We start from the raw sequence: 19,423 nt of genomic DNA, 5'->3' as shown, positions 1-19,423 counted from the left end.
TCTCTCTCTCATTGTATTTTACTAATACTATATTTAGTAAAATCATCTGTTCCACCTCAGATCAGTGCTGTTGTTTTCAAGTATTTTGGGGTCCCCTGCTTCCCCTTTCCCAGAGGCGCGGATCCGCAGATCCCTCCGCCCTGCTGGTCACGGAACTGGGCCGGACCAGCCCATAAACCGTTGACATTTTTTCCACCCCTTATTCTACATCACTACATCATGCTTAACACATGGGATTACAGACTGCACTCCCCCAACATCAAATTCCCTTGTGGTACACACTGAACATCCCCGTTTTTCTGCATCACCCACCAGGTGGACCCAGGTCCCTGGGCAAAGACAGTTCCGCGAATAGGTTTGCCCTTCCCAGAAGCAGGAAAAACCCAAACTGCTTTTCCTAACATGTTCTTTACATGTACTACAGGGACCTTATCTCCCTCTACAATATGTAGGGAGCTGGATTGGGTAGGACCATCTCGACTGATTGATCCTCTGGTGTTAACCAGCCAGGTGGCTTCTGCCAAATGCTTCTCCCAGTGTTTAAATGTTCCGCCACCCATTGCTTTCAACATCGTTTTTAACAACCCGTTGTAGCGTTCGATCTTACCAGAGGCTGGTGCATGATAGGGGATATGATAAATCCACTCGATGCCGTGTTCTGTGGCCCAAGTATCCACAAGTGAATTTTTAAAATGAGTCCCATTATCTGACTCAATCCTTTCTGGGGTGCCATGTCGCCACAGGATTTGCCTCTCCAGACCTAATATGGTGTTTCGGGCAGTAGCATGGGGTACTGCATATGTTTCAAGCCACCCGGTTGTTGCCTCCACCATGGTGAGCACATAATGCTTACCATTGCGAGATCGTGGCAAGGTGATATAATCAACCTGCCATGCCTCCCCGTATTTGTACTTTTGCCATCGCCCTTCCTCCCAGAGAGGTTTCATCCTCTTAGCTTGTTTAATTGTGGCGCATGTATCACAGTCATGAATGATTTGTACAATGGCATCCATAGCTAAGTCCACCCCTCGGTCTCTAGCCCATTTGTATGTTGCATCTCTCCCTTGATGACCTGAGGTCTCATGGGCCCACCGAGCCAGAAATAATTCACCCTTGTTCTGCCAGTCCAGGTCTATTTGAGCCACCTCAATTCTGGCAGCTCGATCTACCTGATGGTTGTTTTGCTGTTCTTCAGTAGCCTGACTCTTGGGCACATGAGCATCTACATGACGCACCTTTATAACCATATTTTTTGTTCGGGTAGCAATATCTTTCCATAGGTCAGCAGCCCAAATAGGCTTGCCCTTTCTTTGCCAATTATTTTGCTCCCACTGCTGTAACCACCCCCATAAGGCATTTGCTACCATCCATGAATCAGTGTAAAGATAGAGCATTGGCCACCTCTCCCGTTCAGCGACATCTAAGGCCAGTTGGACAGCCTTCACCTCTGCAAATTGGCTCGATTCTCCTTTCCCTTCGGTGGCCTCAGCAACTTGTCGTGTGGGGCTCCACACAGCAGATTTCCATCTGCGATGCTTTCCCACAATACGACACGATCCATCTGTGAACAGGGCATATTTCTTTTCATCCTCTGGTAGTTCATTGTATGGTGGGGCTTCTTTAGCACGTGATACTTCTTCTGCTGGTGGTGTTCCAAACTTTTTACCTTCAGGCCAGTCCATGATGACTTCTAGGATTCCTGGACGGCTGAGGTTCCCCATCCGTGCTCGTTGTGTAATCAGTGCAATCCACTTACTCCAAGTGGCATCAGTAGCATGATGGGTGGAAGGAACCTTTCCCTTGAACATCCAGTTCAACACTGGCAGTCGAGGTGCCAGAAGGAGCTGTGTTTCAGTACCGACCACTTCGGAAGCAGCCCGAACCCCCTCATATGCAGCTAAGATCTCCTTTTCAGTTGGAGTGTAGCCCTCCTCTGACCCCTTGTAGGCTCGACTCCAGAATCCCAAGGGTCGGCCTCGGGTCTCTCCTGAGGCTCTTTGCCACAAACTCCAAGTGGGGCCTTTCTCTCCAGCAGCAGTGTAGAGGATGTTCTTCACATCCTGTTATATCCGTACTGGCCCCAGGGCCACAGCACGGGCTATCTCTTGTTTAATCTGCTCAAAAGCCTGCTGCTGCTCAGGACCCCACACAAAATCATTCTTCTTCCGTGTCACCTGATAAAGTGGGCTTACAATGAGGCTGTAGTTTGGAACATGCATTCTCCAAAAACCCACTACACCCAGAAACGATTGTGTCTCTTTCTTATTAGTGGGGGAAGACATGGCAGTGATTTTGTCGATCACATCTGTCGGGATGTGACGACGGCCATCTTGCCACTTTATGCCTAGGAACTGAATTTCTTGGGCAGGTCCTTTCACTTTGCTACGCTTAATAGCAAAACCAGCACGGAGAAGGATCTGGATTATTTGCTCTCCTTTCTCAAAAACTTCCTTTGCTGTGTTGCCCCACACAATGATGTCATCAATGTACTGTAAGTGCTCAGGAGCACCTCCCTGTTCCAGCGCAGCTTGGATCAACCCATGGCAAATGGTCGGGCTGTGTTTCCACCCCTGGGGCAAACGGTTCCAGGTATACTGAATGCCCCTCCAGGTGAAAGCGAACTGTGGCCTACATTCTTTGGCCAAAGGAATGGAGAAAAAGGCGTTAGCAATGTCAATGGTGGCATACCACTTAGCTGCTTTTGGCTCCAGTTCGTATTGGAGTTCTAACATATCCGGCACAGCAGCACTCAATGAGGGTGTGACTTCATTCAGGCCACGGTAGTCCACCGTCAGCCTCCATTCTCCACTGGCTTTACGCACTGGCCATATGGGGCTGTTAAAGGGCGAGTGAGTTTTGTTGATCACTCCCTGATTCTCTAATTGACGAATTAACTTCTGAATGGGGAGCAAGGAATCCCTGTTGGTGCGGTACTGCCGCCTGTGCACCGTTTTTGTAGCTATCGGTACCTGTTGCTCTTCCACTCGTAGCAACCCCACAACAGACGGATCTTCTGATAGGCCAGGCAAAACAGATAACTGCTTAACACCTTCTGTGTCTACAGCAGCTATTCCAAAGGCCCATCGATACCCTTTGGGATCCTTAAAATATCCCCTTCTGAGGTAATCGATACCAAGTATACATGGAGCCCCTGGGCCAGTCACAATAGGGTGCTTTTGCCAGTCTTTACCAGTGAGGCTGATTTCGGCCTCCAACATAGTCAGTTCTTGGGAACCTCCTGTCACCCCATGAATATAAATTGGTTTTGTCCCTTGGTGACTCGAGGGCATTAGAGTGCACTGTGCACCGGTATCCACCAGGGCCTTATATTTCTGTGGTTCTGATGTACCAGGCCATCTAATCCACACAGTCCAATAAACTCTATTATCCCTTTCCCCCCCCTGGCTGGGGGCAGGGCCCCTCTATTTTTTACCTCTGTTGTCTGCAGCAACTGGAGCAATCACCTTTCTGGAGAAGTTCACCTTGGTGGTTGATTTGTCTTGTAACTCTTTTACCCGTGCTTGAAGTGCTGGAGTAGGTTGCTTATGCCACTTCTTCATATCTTCTCCATGGTCGCGTAGGTAATGCCACAAGACAAAACGTGACGTGGTCTTACTGTTGTCACTTGTTCGAGCAGGAGGACGTCTTCTTTTGATAGCTGAGACGTTGGATGACACTGACTGGGAGGAAATCAAGTTGGCTAGCCCCTCAAGTAGGCTGTTTTGGGAATTCTGTTCCTCACTGGATGTATCTGTTACCACCATGTATTCATCGGCATCAGGCATAATTGATAGTTTATCTATTATATCTTCTTGTTTGTTCTCCATTCTGTCCAGCTTTTCAGCTACTTTTTCAATGGCTGAAACACAAGCTCGTAGAGGGCTTAAATGTAACTCAAAGTCTTGAAGCTTATTAACCAGCTCATTTATAAGGGGTCTTCTTTCCCCTCTGCCATACATAGCTGCAAATGTACTGGCGTACCTTTCTGGTGCAGTCTTTGTGAATGTACGCCACATATTTGGTGTACACCTGGCTCTCTCGGGATCATGCTCTTGGTCTGGCTCATCAGGAATGAAATCGGGGCTATGTAGCGTTTCCACCACAGCATATTCTCTCAAATAATGGATGCCTTCTTCCAAATCAGCCCATTTCTTCTTCTCTTGCATCAGATCATCTTTGAAGGGGTATCTTTCTCTTACAGCTAACAACATCCTCTTCCAGAGGGTGAAGGCCTGGTTCTGGCATGTACTAATACCTCTGTCAATGGCTGAGTCCCTAGCAATGCCACCCAGTTGGCGAGCTTCTCTACTATCTAGCCACACACTGTTGGCCCCATTGTCCCAGCATCGAAGTAACCAAGTAGCAATAGGCTCATTTGGGTGGCGTGAGAAGTCTTTCCTCAGACTTCGAATTTCATTCATTTTCAGAGATCGATCCACAAAGGTAACAATATCTTGCTCACCTCTTGCTCTTCCAGGACTTCTTGCCCTTGTAGGTGTTGGTGACCGTGGTCTTACTGAGGGCCCCTCCCCTGGACTCAGAGGTGCTTCTCTTGGACCTCGGAGCCACTCCTCTGGACCTCTTTCCTCTTTCTTCTCTTCTAACTGAGTCGAGATTCGCTTTGTTTTCCGTCCTCTTACAGGGGCAACTGACATAGATTGTGGTGCCTCTTGTGGTTGATCAGGTTGGTCGGTTCCAATGCTCTCATCCTCCAGTTCAGCTTGGAGCTTGTTTCGTTCGATTATGACAGTATCTAGCTCAGATTGGAGGGTGTGTTGTTGAGATTGAAGATTGTTAAGTTTGGATTGCAGGGAGTCTATTTCCATTCGGAGGGCATCTCTCTGAGATCGGAGGTTTTTCCTCTGGAGCAGGAGACTCTCTCGCTCATTTTGAACTGTTTCCCTGAGACTCTCCCTTTCAATTTCAGAAGCTCTCTCTCTCTCCAGGATAGTATTGAATAAGGCCCGATAAGCATTAGCCAGGCCCCAAATCATATGTGCCTCCTCAGAACTGCCCAAGCCGCAACATTCCTGCCTTAAATAGCTGTTTAGACTCTCAGGGTCTTTCAGGTGTTCTGGAGTAAAGTTCCATGAGACTGAAGATTTCCATCTGTCTAAAGTCTTTCCCAGACCTCTCCACACTCCCTGCCACTCAGTATTCTCTGGTTTTGGGGAGGACATCCTCAAAATATAATAAATACTAATACTGAGTGAAATTATGAGCGATACATTCAGGGAGATTAGTAATGCGACTAGGTGTTCATTCAAAAACTGCACTACAGGCTGAAAGGTGAAACTGGAAACCTTAAAAAATCCCAGTCCTGTAAAATTGGCAGCTGTCTCCGGAATTGTAAGCCACATTGTACGAACGTGCCAGGTCCGTATTTCCACCCATGTTTTCATTTGATTGTATATGCCGATTGCTCCATAGAGCAAGGTGGCAAGCCTAATTAATGCCCAGTATGTTTTGAGCATTAGGAAAGAAGAGGCAGCAGCGTGCAGCCCTTTAAGAGTAAGTTTCACTACAGAAAGCATTTTTTTTTATTTTTTTACAGAGGCAAGATAGTAAAGCTTAGAGTTTACAAATATTCTACGATACTGGCAGTCCGCCTGGAGTTTTCAAGGTCACGTTTTCAGAGAGTAGCGGTGAAACAGATAAGCTTTACCAACGAAACTCTCCGAGGGCAGAGAGCCTAAACAGCTAGAAAGCAACTGTTGCCCGCATTCTCCACCAAAAATGTCAACGGTTTATGGGCTGGTCCGGCCCAGTTCCGTGACCAGCAGGGCGGAGGGATCTGCGGATCCGCGCCTCTGGGAAAGGGGAAGCAGGGGACCCCAAAATACTTGAAAACAACAGCACTGATCTGAGGTGGAACAGATGATTTTACTAAATATAGTATTAGTAAAATACAATGAGAGAGAGAGAGAGAGAGAGTCTGTTTGAATTGTATAGACCTCACCACAATGCTGGGGTGAGAAGTGCAGTCCAGTTGAGTGACTGAAGTACAGACGGCGAAGCGCAGATAGCGAAGCGCAGACAGCGAAGAGCAGGTGAAGAAGAAAGATCAGGTGACCTTGCTTGGAGTTATATCCCCTTGCTGACCGCAAAGTCTCCTGGGGAAAAGTAGCTCTTCTCCGACAGACGAACATCCGGCAGATATCAAACCCCACCCCCAGTGCATTACATGATGTTATGGTGTGGAATACTGATGACCAAAAATCATAAAACCATGACATACTGCTACAGGTTTGTCACGGTTAATCAGTTGAGACATCTGCTCCCGCGTTTCAGTTGGTCCGTTACTTTTGAGACAGCAGCAACAGCAGCATGAATTGGGGATAGCAATTGTTCATAGTTTTGGAGCGTAAGAATTAATTCGTAGACTAAGGGTGTTCTCTGTTCTTCTTGGTATCTGTCACACGCTGACATTAGTGTAGCGGAATATTTGTCCAGTGCTGTTGTCACGAGTTTCTGCCATACCTCAGGCGTCATCCTCACTTTTTTAGGGTTGTGGTCTTGGCGAGGGTGGTTAGGAACAAAGTTACGATCATACAACATTTCCACCACGCCTATTTCCCTCAAATACTGGATACCTTTTTCAACTATATCTCTTTTTTTCATTGCAGTCTTCAAGCCATTTCTGAAGGGATACTTTTCCTTTACGGCTATTAACACTCGTTCCCAGAGAGAAGCAGCCTCATCTGAACATCGACTAATTCCTCTATCAATAGTTGGATCTCTAGCAATGTCACCTAGTTGGCGAGCTTCATTACCATCTAGAAACAAGCTATTGGCCCCACTGTCCCAACAGCAAACCAACCAGGAAACAAGAGTTTCATTCGGGCGTCGTGTAAACTCCTTTCTTGAACCTTGGATTTCAGTCATCTTTAGAGACCAACGAGTAGTAATAGAGACTTCCTCCTCATCGCTCTCTTCTACATATCTCTTAGTTTTTCCTTTTGCCTTTCGCAAAGGTGGTGGTTCTGTGGAGGGCCCCTCGCCTGGATCTTCCTCCACTTCCTCCTCCTTCTTCTTCTCCTGTTCTTTTTTTCGTTCAAGACACAAAGACACTCGTTTCCATTTCTTGCCTTCTACAGGAGCAACTGGTATCATTACTGGTGTCTCCTGTGATTGATTAGATTTGACTTGGGGATTTTCCCCTTTGGCTTGAACCTCAGCTCGAAAACTCTCTCTTTCCCGAATGGTATTTGTATGGGAACTGCTGAGTCACGGTGTGAACCTCTGATTGATCACCTGAGGCGAGCCATGAGTCAGGCAGAGGAGCACAGGTGAAGGCAATTCACCTGTGCTGCCAGAAGGGGGGGGGAGCCAGGCTCCACCCCTCCTAGACCTATTTAAGAGCTGGCTACCAAAGGGGATGGATCTTTTTTGGAGATCTTCTGTTTTTGTGTTTTGTGGTGAGCTCAGCTAAAGGGTAAGCTCTTCCAGTTATTCTTTTTTGTGATCGTTGTCTACTTGGCCTAATTCTCTTGATTATATTGCAGTTATAATGTCTTGATATCTATTGATTTTACACATTTATATTGTGATTATAATATCTTGATTTTACAGTATTATATAGGGAATGGTAAGCACAAGCCAAACCCCAAATAAGTTGTATCTCCTTACATTTATGTAAGCCACATTGTCCCTGGCTCAAAATCTGGTTTAGTTTTTCAGGATCCCACAGGTGTTCAAGACTGAAATCCCATGACACTGTGGGTCCCTATGCTTCTGAGACCTTTCTTAAACCTTTCCTTATTCTTTGCTAGTTATCGTTCTCTGGTTTTGGAGGAGACTTTTTTCTTTTATTATTCATAATTATGAATACGATCAGAGAGCTTAATGACACACACACAAGCATGAGTATTAATTTAAGATTCAAAAAACATTTGATAAACTGAGAAGAAAACCTGGAGTCTGGTCTGAACATCGTGTTGCCTGTGAAATTAGCTATTCCATTTGGGATGTAGTTGTTTGTGAAATTAGCCATTCCTTCTGGGATGTAGATAGGGATCTCTACCCAAGCAGGGAGCAAAATACTGAGTATGTGATAAGTCTACTGGAGTAGCTTTGAGAAAAAGAGAAATTGGTTCTAGGAACGAGAGTCCAAGGCCTTGATATGGCTTGATAATATGTGTGTAGCAGATCTCTTTCAGATTTGCTCCTGGAACCAAGCTGGGTAGGTCTGTTCCAGGTGCTGCTGACATCCCACACAACAGTAAAAGCTTTGTGGTTACATAATACTAGAGTTAAGAAGGTCCCTCAAACACAATGAGAATTGAAGTCAGCTGGACCCTTAAAATTGTGAATCTAAGGACAGAAATGTGGGCTCTTGTAATTGTTAGAAATGTTGATTTGATGAGTGCAGCATTTGATGTAAATACTTATGTATCTCTGAAGAAAAACTTCATTGCATATTAGTGTTGTTTGGTATGTGGGCAAGCTAAGGATTTAAACTTTTCTTGTTGTCCCTGATGACTTTAAGGCAAGAAATCGAACTGTTGCAGGGTTTGAGCCATTGTCCTGGTGAGTGATGATCAACAAGAATGTAGATTGGATTAACTATATCTGTTATAATCAATGGAGATTTACAAATTATACAAAGAGTGCAATAAAGCGAATTGCAGATCTGTTAGAAGCCACAAGTAGGATGGCCTGAGAAAATAGGATATCCTAAGATACTATACAAGGGTAATGCAAGGATAAAGGGTATGAGTAATGCTGGGTACCCGTTGTTGCACCTTCATCCAAATAACACAGCTCCGGGTGACAAAACAACTAAGGCATTGCAAGGGCTTGGTACTGTTTTATATTATGCCAAACAAATGGAACAACCCAATTATATATTCTGGAAATAGTCTTTTATTAAAGCAAGAAAGTAAGCAAAACAGCGCTGGGCGGCTGGGGAGTCTCTGCTCCAGCAACGGCGTGCGCTTTCCCTTTCAAGCTGATAGTCTTCATACACTTCACTATCCAGTGTTCATGGCTTCACAATATCTATTGTGCAGGCATGGTCCTCTAGTTAGGCAGCTGTCCTTTGTCTTGTCAGGTGGGAGGGCATGGGATCTTTGCAATACATCCGTTCATAATCCTTACGAGGCATCATTAAAGCTGTGTAAGTCCTGGGGTCCATACCTTAAAGTGCTTTGTTTGTTGGTGTTTCCGGATGTCTGTATGTCATGGTTCTATGTTTTTATGGTTTCAGTATTCCACATTCTATCATGTAGTGTACGGGGTATTGAAGTGTCACTGCCCCAATCCCAGCTACCTATCCCTGTACTTTACAGAAGTCACGGGATCTGGCCCTTCCGGGTGGGGGGGGCGCTCTTTTGCTGCCTTGCAGTGGGTGCTGGAGTGTGCTTTGCTAGCCGTTCCATGCTTTTCAGGTTTGAATCGGTCCCGGGAACTCTCTCTCTCACTTATCTTGTCTGATTTATTAATCTCAATTTCAATTAAATTGTATCTACTGTGTTATCTTGTATTTCAATATTATAGTAAAATAAGTTTTCCTCCATAGATTGTTGCCGCTGTTCTTTTCCTCCCTTCCTTCCTTCCCATTTTTGTGGGACTGGGGTGGGGGGGAAGGGCAGAGGCCTGTCGCCCCTGTCACGGACATAGATTGATCTGGTCAACTCCGTGACACTGCAGTAGGAAACTGGCCCCTGCTGTTGTTACAGCTTACTAGTGATAAGCTTACAAATGATTTGATTAACAAACAACAGATTGCTCCTATTATAATTCCCCCCTTTCCTTTTTCCTATTTTGTTAATCAAATCGATTAACGGCTTCCCGAGCCAACTCAAGGATAAGGGTCTCATTGACCTCCTCCTCCTCTAATGGTTCATATTGTTTTCTGATCAACATTAAATGTGCCGCTTCAAGTCTGCTTTTTACTAGGGTGATTATTTTATTAGAAATACAGGGTCCAAAGGTTAGAACTAACATCAACCAAATCAAAGGACCAGCTACTGTTGATAATAATGTGTGTGTATATATATATAAAATAATGTTTCCTTTTGCTATCCAGTGTCCCAAATACTTTACTTCCTCTTCTGTAAACTGTAATTTTGACTTTGATGCTTTTAGTCCTTTTAGGCCTAAAAAGTTTAATAACTTAATACTTTCTTTTCGGACTGCATCCTTGTCTGCCCTTGCCAGGAGCAAATCATCTACATATTGCACTAAGGTTTCCTGGGGATCTGCTTGATAAGTGCCCAGTACCTGTTCTAGTGCTTGACCAAACAGATTAGGTGATTCGGTGAATCCTTGGGGTAACACTGTCCACCTTAACTGTTGTTTCCTGTGAGTCTGGGGATCTTCCCATTCAAAGGCAAAGTAATTCCTAGATTCCTCCTTAAGGGGGCAGGCCCAGAATGCATCTTTTAAGTCTATGACTGTATACCACTTCAGTTCTGGTGTTAATTGGCTTAATAGAGTATAAGGGTTGGCGACTACTGGGAACCAGGTGACCGTTCGCTTGTTTATTTCCCTCAAGTCATGCGCTAGCCTATATGACCCATTGGATTTCTTCACAGGTAGTATAGGTGTGTTGAATGGTGACATGCAGAGTTCTAACAAGCCTCTTGCTATTAATCGCTCAATCTGTGTTTGGAGTCCCTGTCGGCCTTCCTGTGAAATAGGGTACTGTTTTATCCTTACAGGGATCTCTGGGTTCTTAATGGTTACTTCAAAAGGGGCAATATCCAATTTCCCCATCGAATCAGAGGTACACCACACCTCAGGATTTATCTGTTCTTCATCCTTTATTGTCAGGGTTGTATGGGAACTGCTGAGTCACTGCCTGAACCTCTGATTGATCACCTGAGGCGAGCCATGAGTCAGCCAGAGGAGCACAGGTGAAGGCAATTCACCTGTGCTGCCAGAAGGGGGGGAGCCAGGCTCCACCCCTTCTAGACCTGTTTAAGAGCTGGCTACGAGTTGGGAATGTTTTTTTTATGTTGATCGCTTTTACTGCTGTTTTGTGGGTGAGCCGTAGGATAAAGTTAAGTCTTCCATTTATTCTCTTTTATTCTCATAGTCCACTTTGCCAAGCTCTCTTGTTTATTTTGTGGTTATTACAGCTTAATTTTCTTTGCTTATACGCTTGGTGAGCCAGGCAGGCCAAATATACTATTAAATTATTATTTTTAAATTAACATCATGTCTTTTCTTTGGAATTTGGATAAATGAATCAAGAGCGAGAGCAATACTTGTCTAAAGAAAATGGTTCCAGGGCAGATCCCAGGATTTGTGGGATCCCCTGTTATGAGTTAGCAGATATCATTGAAAAATGGGGTCCCTTAAGTGTTATGGGCTATATTTCCCCATATTGCATGGCAGATTACTTTCAAGGACTTAGCAAGGGTGTTCTCATTACTAAAGAAAGATGACTGGTTGCCTCCATGGTGGCATGGCCACTATTAAGTGCCTTAAATCATGCGGAAATAAGAAATAATACTTTAGGAACTGAAAAGCAGCTTCTGAAAGACTGCATTGAGAAACTGGAGCACGAACTTCACGTATTAACAGGGAAAAAGCCAATTCTACATCTTCCCGTAGGCCAAGTTTGTAACATTTCAATAGGCGATGACCAGACTACTGAATCAACAGACTTCGTTGATCAGGAAAATAAAAAATCCGAATTAGATCTTGAATATCCAATTCTGGCTGATACTCTAGAAGTCCATCCTGTCATAACCCTGAAAACAGAAGAAGTGCAGGACAGACCGGCAGGGTTGCTGCCTGATCAGTGGCCCCCTGCTCAGACACATTTACATGTAACAGCCCGGCCATAAATGGCAACAGAATTGATGGATTTAGTACAGGTATTTTGGCAGAAACCTAGAGCAAGTGTGCTGGCTTGGTTATTGAGACTGTGGGATTCTGGGGCAGAAAGTGTCTTGGAGAAAGGCCCGGAAATAGCCATGAGTGTCCGTCCTGTTCTCAGACTGAGGCTATATGTGGGTAATCTATACCTTGATGAAAACCTTTCATTACTACAATGGTTAATGGTGGCCTGTCGTATGGTAAGGTCGAATAATTTGGACATAGCTTTACATACAAGCATGTGGTCCTCCATGGAGGACCTTCAAAATGATATCCGTGAACTGGGTGTAAGAAAGGCGATCAATGAAGACACATTTGATGGCCCTGATATGGTCAAATTTCAGCAGGGATGAGAGATTTAATTTTACAGCAAGCTCCCTCCCATCTCTATGGTACCCTAGTCTCTATATTAAATCCCCTTGTGGCCTCAGAAGTCGTAGTCCAGCAGGCTGCCCAGTTACCAGCCAACTTGGGAGGAACAGAACGTTTGCGGACTAGGTGCATTATTCGCCTATTGGAAGAAGCAGAGGTTTTGCCAGTAAGTAAAACCAAAATGCCGGCTACTTGAGCTCCTTGATCGAGACCGATAAGGGTATCCTGAAAACAAATGTTTAATGATTTAATTCGGGCTGGGGTCCAATTGGCTAAGATTGACTGCCAGCCCAACCGTGTCCTTCTCCAGCTCTGGAGACAACTAAAGGACAATCAAAAATTCCAGAACTACCTTAAGAAATCAAGGGTGAGGGTTATAGAGAGGGTGCCAAGAACAACATGGAACCTAGAGGATTTTATTGTTCCCAATACAGAGGAAAAAAAGAAAAGCCTCCTCAGGTGTCTCGGGCCACAATGCCTGAGCCACCAGAAGTAGAAGAAGTGGCTCTAGCACAATTCATAGCGTGAGAAGGGATGTTAGTCCCTGTCGGGCCTCCTGATGGGACTGGAGGCCCTATGTAGAATTAACGATTTATTGGTTCCGAAAAAATTTTCAGAGAGTTATGGCAGTAGTAGACTCCAGAGTAGAAACATCAATTATCTATGGAGATCCGGGGAAATTTGATGGGGACAGAGTGATGATTGGTGGTTTTGGGGGACAGACTATTCCTGTCACCCAAACATGGTTGAAATTGGGGGTTGGGTGTCTCCCACCCCGGGAGTACAAGGTGTCTATTGCCCCAGTCCAAGAAAACATCCTGGGCCTAGATATTCTATGGGGTCTGGCTCTCCAAACAACTGTGGGAGAGTTCAGACTTGGACAGAGATGTATCAGTATCTGGGTTGGGCAGGCAATTTTAAGAGGCCATGCTAAATATGGGCCTCTTTGCCTGCCGAAACCGTGCCAGATTACTGACATTAGGCTGTAGACTCCTACACTGAACGGTGTAGGAATTAGAACAAGTGGGCATTATAAGACCTGTACGCTGCCCGTATAACTCCCACATATGGCCAGTGCGAACGTCAGATGGCACATGGAGAATGACGTTAGATTACAGAGAATTAAATAAGGTCACGCAACCTATTCATGCAGCCGTACCCAATGTTGCCTCCCTAATGGACGCATTGAGTAGGGCGATATAAACCCTTGTGTCCTAGATCTAGCGAATGCATTCTTCAGTATCCCAATTGCTGAGGAATCACAAGATCAGTTTGCGTTTACGTGCGGAGGCAGGCAGTGGACATTTCAGGTCCTGCCACAGGGGTACGTGCATTCACCAACGTATTGTCATCATCTAGTGGTGCGTGACATGGCTGATTGGAGAAAACCTGATGACGTTAACCTATATCATTCTTTTGATGATCTCCTGCTGACATCCGACTCACTGGAGGCAGTAGGACAGGCAGCAGATTCATTAACTGCCTATTTACAACAGAGGGCATGGGCTATAAACCCCCAGAAATTGCAAGGTCCAGGCCTGTCCGTAAAATTCCTGGGGGTGGTTTAGTCAGGAAAGACCAGAGTGCTACCCAGTGCTGTCACAGATAAGGTTCAGGCGTTCCCAGTCCCTACAACATCAAAGCAGCTGCAAGAGTTTCTAGGTATATTGGGTTACTGGCGTTCCTTTGCACCTCACCTAGTGCAGCTGCTAATGCCACTATACAGACTCTCAAAAAAGGGGCAGCTATGGGACTGGGGGAAAACAGAACAGGATTCTTTCCAACAAGCGAAACTGGCAGTTAAACAAGCCCAGGCATTGGGTATATTCGATCCTACCCTCCCAGCTGAGTAGGACGTTCATGTTACTCAAGACGGCTTTGGTTGGGGCCTGTGGCAACGCCAGAGCTCTGTTCGGACCCCCATTGGTTTCCGGTCTCATGTTTGGCACAGAGCGGAAGAAAGATACAGTATGATTGACAAACAGTTATTGGCTGCCTATTTGGCATTACAGGCAGTAGAGCCAATAACTCAAGCAGCTGCAGTTATAGTCAAGACCGCTCTGCCGATGCAGGGGTGGGTGAAAGATCTGACCCACCTTCCTAAGACAGGGGTGGCCCAAGCACAAACAGTGGCATGGTGGGTTGCCTATCTCAGCCAAAGGAGTAGTCTGTCTTCATCACCCTTGTAAGAAGAACTCCAGAAGATCCTAGGCCCAGTGGCGTATCACAGTGATGCACCAAAAGAAATACAGGTCGCTCCACCAGAGAAGAGTCCCGTTCAGGAGGGAAAATATCCTATCCCTGAAGATGCTTGGTACACAGATGGGTCCAGCAAGGGCAACCCGAGCAAGTGGAGAGCAATAGCATACCATCCTTCCATCGAGACAATCTGGTTCGATGAGGGGGATGGTCAGAGCAGCCAATGGGCAGAACTGCGAGCCGTGTGGATGGTTATAACCAAGGAACCCGGTGATGGTATCCTGAACATCTGCACAGATAGTTGGGCTGTGTACCGGGGGCTCACTCTTTGGATTGCACAGTGGGCCACCCAGGAATGGACTATCCACGCCTGACATTGTGGGCAGCTGCTAAAGCATGGGGACTGCCCATACAACTATCTGATATCGTCCAGGCATGCCAGGATTGCGATGCTTGCTCCAAGATGAGACTGAGATCGTTGCCCGAAACAACAGTCCATCTTGCCAGGGGACACAGTCCTCTCCAGCGATGGCAGGTTGATTACATCAGGCCCCTTCCTCGCTCCAAGGGGGCAGGATACGCCCTGACCTGTGTCGACACTGCAAGTGGGCTGCTGCAGGCCTATCCAGTACCGAAATCAAACCAGGCATATACCATCAAGGCACTTACTAAACTGATGTCTGCCTACGGGATACCACAAGTCATGGAGAGCGACCAAGGGACTCATTTTACTGGTGCAACGATACAGCGCTGGGCAGAAGAAAATAACTTTGAGTGGTGATTCCACTTGCCATATAATCCAACGGGGGCCGGCCTCATCGAACGCTATAACGGTATTCTTAAGGCTGCCCTGAAGACAGACTCCCAGTCCTTGCGGGGTGGACGAAAAGACTGTATGAAACCCTGCGGGACCTGAATGAAAGTCTTCAAGATGGCAGACCCGGTGCCCTGAGAATGTTGCAGACGACATGGGCCACCCCACTTAGGATCCAAATTACTGGCGCTGATCTTCATGTAAGACCCCAGATTGGTAACGAAAGTAATCTTCTGCTCCCTGCCCCTTAGAATTTAGAGCCGGGTACCCATAAAATAAAATGGCCCTGGAAGGTGCAGGTAGGACCCAAGTGGTGTGGCCTACTTGCACCTTGGGGGAGATTGGTGGTGGTGGGAGGCTCAGTAGTCCCTCCAGTAATAGGTACATGGCCTACTGATATTGTGGTCAACACTCTGATTTTCATTGCTAAAGGGACCCCCCATCATGTCCCTGTGGCAGATCAGGAAACCTCCTTTGGTGCCTGATATCATTATGCAGCCGCAGATATCTGGCCAGAAGGTGTGGTACAGGCAGCCAGGGCGTGCCCCAGTACAGGCGGAAGTGTTGACCCAGGATAGAAATATGGCCTGTATCTTGCCCTGGAGAGCAGACCTTCCCCTCCTGGTACCTCTGAAACATCTGTGTTACTCCCTGTGAGTCTGTGAGCTTTCAGGATCAGTGGAAGGAACAAAATGCCATCAAGCGTTCCAGTGTTGATGTCAGATCATGTGCAACATGTGGTGATGGTCTACATGGGACTGATGGAACATAGAGCATACTTGCACTTCAGGACCTCATGTCTCCAGTCACATCGTCAAGCACTGGCCCACAGAAGAATATGGACATCCACTGATCATCACTTGTCTTAAATTCTACCAACACCCGTCGTGATAAAATTGTTTAAGTGTTGCGATATACCGGATCTCTGTATTAGGTAAAGCTTACCCTTTTGTTAACCTGATCATTGGTTCATACTGTGAAGGGGTGGAGTGTATGGGAAGTACTGAGTCATGGCCTGAATCTGATTGATTATCTGGGGCGAGCAATGAGTAAGCCAGAGGAGCACAGGTGAAGGCAATTCACCTGTGCTGCCGGAAGGGGTGGAGCCAGGCTGCACCCCTCCTAGACCTATTTAAGAGCTGGCTACCAGTGGGGAAGGATCTCATCTGGAGACTGCCTCTTCTGTTGTTTTGTGGGTGAGCCCAGCTTAAGGGTAAGCCTTCCATTTTTTCTCTTTTATTATCATAGTCTGTTTTGTCTAGCTTTCTTGTTTATTTTGTGATCTTAATAGCCTAATATTCTTTGATTATACATTCACCCTTGGCTCTGACTACTTGATGTTTTTCTGAGGAGACTGATCATCCCCAGGGCAGCTTTTGGACAGTACATCTTTCTGCCCTGGAGTCCACAAGGAACTCCATTTCCTGGTGCTGAGGACCCACTTTCAGTTTTATCATGGGTTCTGTTTCTTTAAGGGTCCCCAGCACATGAAGCCCCTGATCCCACTAATGTTCCTGGAACATCTTTTCATTCTGTATTTGCTTTTTGCACTCTCTTTTCTTGTGTCCTTTTTTTCTGGCAATAAAAACTTTCGATTTGCCTCATATCCCAAGTCACTCTTTGTTTTTCATCTCCCTCTTCCCTTGATTGAGAGCTTTTTCTCCCTCTGGAGAATTCCCTCTCTGATTGTTGCCCTTCCCTTACTGCTGCCACTAAGATGTAATTTTGTCAGGACGGTATCTCTGATAAAAGCAGATTTTATTCGTGATTGCAATGGCAGGCGTCCCGCAAGCAGGAGCGCGCCTATGGACACAACATGACAGCCTTTATACCCTGTTTTCTCCCCCTTGCCTTCCCCTTCCCCTGTTTCCCCAGTGGCTGGATACTCCAGGTTCACAGTCTTATCAGAAGCTTTACATTCGCTATTTACTTGTTAATTTATTTGTTATCTGGTGCTAGTGAGTAGTCATCCTGTTGTTTCCAAGGTGTCTCTATGCTCTCCTTGTGCTATTGATATGGTGATTTTCTTTGAAGTCATCATCTTAAACAAAGAGCACTGGGGGATGATGTCAGGCCTTCCCAATGTCTCTTTAGGGGCTTCCTCGGGCATGCCATGTTCTCTGGTTTGCTCTCATGCAGAATATTCTTGCAGTGTGTATGTCAAAATATACGTCTGTACACCTATATACAGAATGTGCGTTCCTGGGAAGGTTTGTCTATACGATAAGTGATGTAAACTTATCAGAGATCTTCCCCAAGTTAAGTAGAAGGACTCCCAAAAAGAACTATGATAGCGGAGATCATAAAATAAAAATATTATACAATTCTAATGCAGAAACAACATTTGTTTCCCACAATTCCCCCCTTTTTCGTTTTTCTACATTGTTGATTTCTGCAATCCCCCCCTTTTTTTTTTTAAGGTTCCCTTTTATAGACATCTCCCTTGTCTTCACTTTCTTTATCTCCCATCTCCTCTAATACCATAATTTTATCCAAATGTAATGGCTCCATTGGTGTTTGCTTCAATAGTGCTCTCTCTACCACTCGTTCCACCAGTCCCCTCACAAAGGGGACAACACAGCAACCAGTAGCCATCAAGGCTCCCGCTACCACCATCAAAGAAGCAAATGTGGACACAGTCACCCCTTTCCACCCACCAAACCAGGACCCTGTTGGAAATAATCCAAGAAATTTTTGTCAGGACGGTATCTCTGATAAAAGCAGAATTTATTTACGATTGCAATGGCGGGCGTCCCACAAGTAGGAGCGTGCCTATGGACACAACATGACAGCCTTTATACCCTGTTTTCTCCCCCTTGCCTTCCCCCTCCCCTGTTTCCCCAATGGCTGGGTACTCCAGGTTCACAATCTTATCAGAAGGTTTACATTTGCTATTTACTTGTTAATTTATTTGTTATCTGGTGCCAGTCAGCAGTCATCCTGTTGTTTCCAAGATGTCTCGGTGCTGTCCTTGTCCTATTGATATGGTGATTTTCTTTAAAGTCATCACTGTTAAACAAAGAGCACTGGGGGATGATGCAGGCCTTCCCAATGTCAGGCGCTTCCTCCGGCATGCCATGACTTGTTCTCTGGTTTGCTCTCCTGCAGGATATTCTTGCAGTGTGTAATGACAAAATATACATATATACATATATACAGAGTGTGCGTTCCAAATAATGGAAGAACTTCAACAAATTCGACAAGGAAGAATTTCTTCCGACTATTCCCCATCGCCCTCCCTCCCACCCTTGCAGCTGCCCCTCGGTGCAGAAAGCAGCCCTGGTCCGGATTCGATCCGCTGCTCCGACCTCACCCCTGACCATAAAGAAGAGAAATCGCAACCCCCCCGTCGCTGCTGCCCTCAGCTCCGCCCCCGGCGCTTATTCTGCTCCCGCCTTCGGCTCCGCTCCTGTCACTGGTAGCACCGCTCCCGCCTTCACCTGCGCCCACGATGCTCCCTGTGCTCTTGTCCTACGCTCCACCCCCGACGCTCATCGCGCCGCTGCCTTCCTCTGCCCCGTCTACCTCAGCTGCTGCGTCTCTACAGCCTGCATGTAACTTGGTTAAAGACAATAACGGACCTGCATATATTTCTAAGGCCACACGAACTTTCGTCCAAGAATGGGGAGTTAGACATATTACAGGCATTTCTCGTTCTCCAACTGGACAAGCTATCATTGAGCGTACTCATCTGTATGGGAACTGCTGAGTCACTGCCTGAAACCAACTTCTGGACCAAAGAAGAATATGGACATCCACTGATCATCACTTGTCTTAAATTCTACCAACACCCGTCGTGATAAAATTGTATAAGTGTTGCGATATACTGGATCTCTGTATTAGGTAAAGCTTACCCTTTTGTTAACCTGATCATTGGTTCATACTGTGAAGGGGTGGAGTGTATGGGAAGTGCTGAGTCACGGCCTGAATCTGATTGATTATCTGGGGCGAGCAATGAGTAAGCCAGAGGAGCACAGGTGAAGGCAATTCACCTGTGCTGCCGGAAGGGGTGGAGCCAGGCTGCACCCCTCCTAGACCTATTTAAGAGCTGGCTACCAGTGGGGAAGGATCTCATCTGGAGATTGCCTCTTCTGTTGTTTTGTGAGTGAGCCCAGCTTAAGGGTAAGCCTTCCATTTATTCTCTCTTGTTATTATTGTCTACTTCATTTCTCTCTTGCTTATATTGTGATTGTAACATCTTGATATCTA

General features: G+C 46.0%; 1 protein-coding gene across 1 annotated transcript in view; it reads right to left on the bottom strand.

The window, feature by feature from the left end:
* Positions 1 to 204: 204 nt before the first annotated feature.
* The window catches only part of LOC125686405 (uncharacterized), a 354,680-nt gene continuing 335,461 nt past the window's right edge, over positions 205 to 19,423 (bottom strand). The window contains exon 3 of the mRNA XM_048930344.1: positions 205 to 965. Within this exon, the coding sequence (XP_048786301.1) occupies positions 237 to 965 (729 nt within the window). The 3' untranslated portion in view covers positions 205 to 236. The remainder of the gene's footprint in view (positions 966 to 19,423) is intronic.

This window comes from Lagopus muta, chromosome W (genome assembly GCF_023343835.1).
Source record: "Lagopus muta isolate bLagMut1 chromosome W, bLagMut1 primary, whole genome shotgun sequence".
In the NCBI taxonomy this organism is placed as follows: domain Eukaryota; kingdom Metazoa; phylum Chordata; class Aves; order Galliformes; family Phasianidae; genus Lagopus; species Lagopus muta.
Note: the sequence above shows the minus strand (reverse complement) of the source record. Positions and strands in the feature narration are given on the sequence as shown.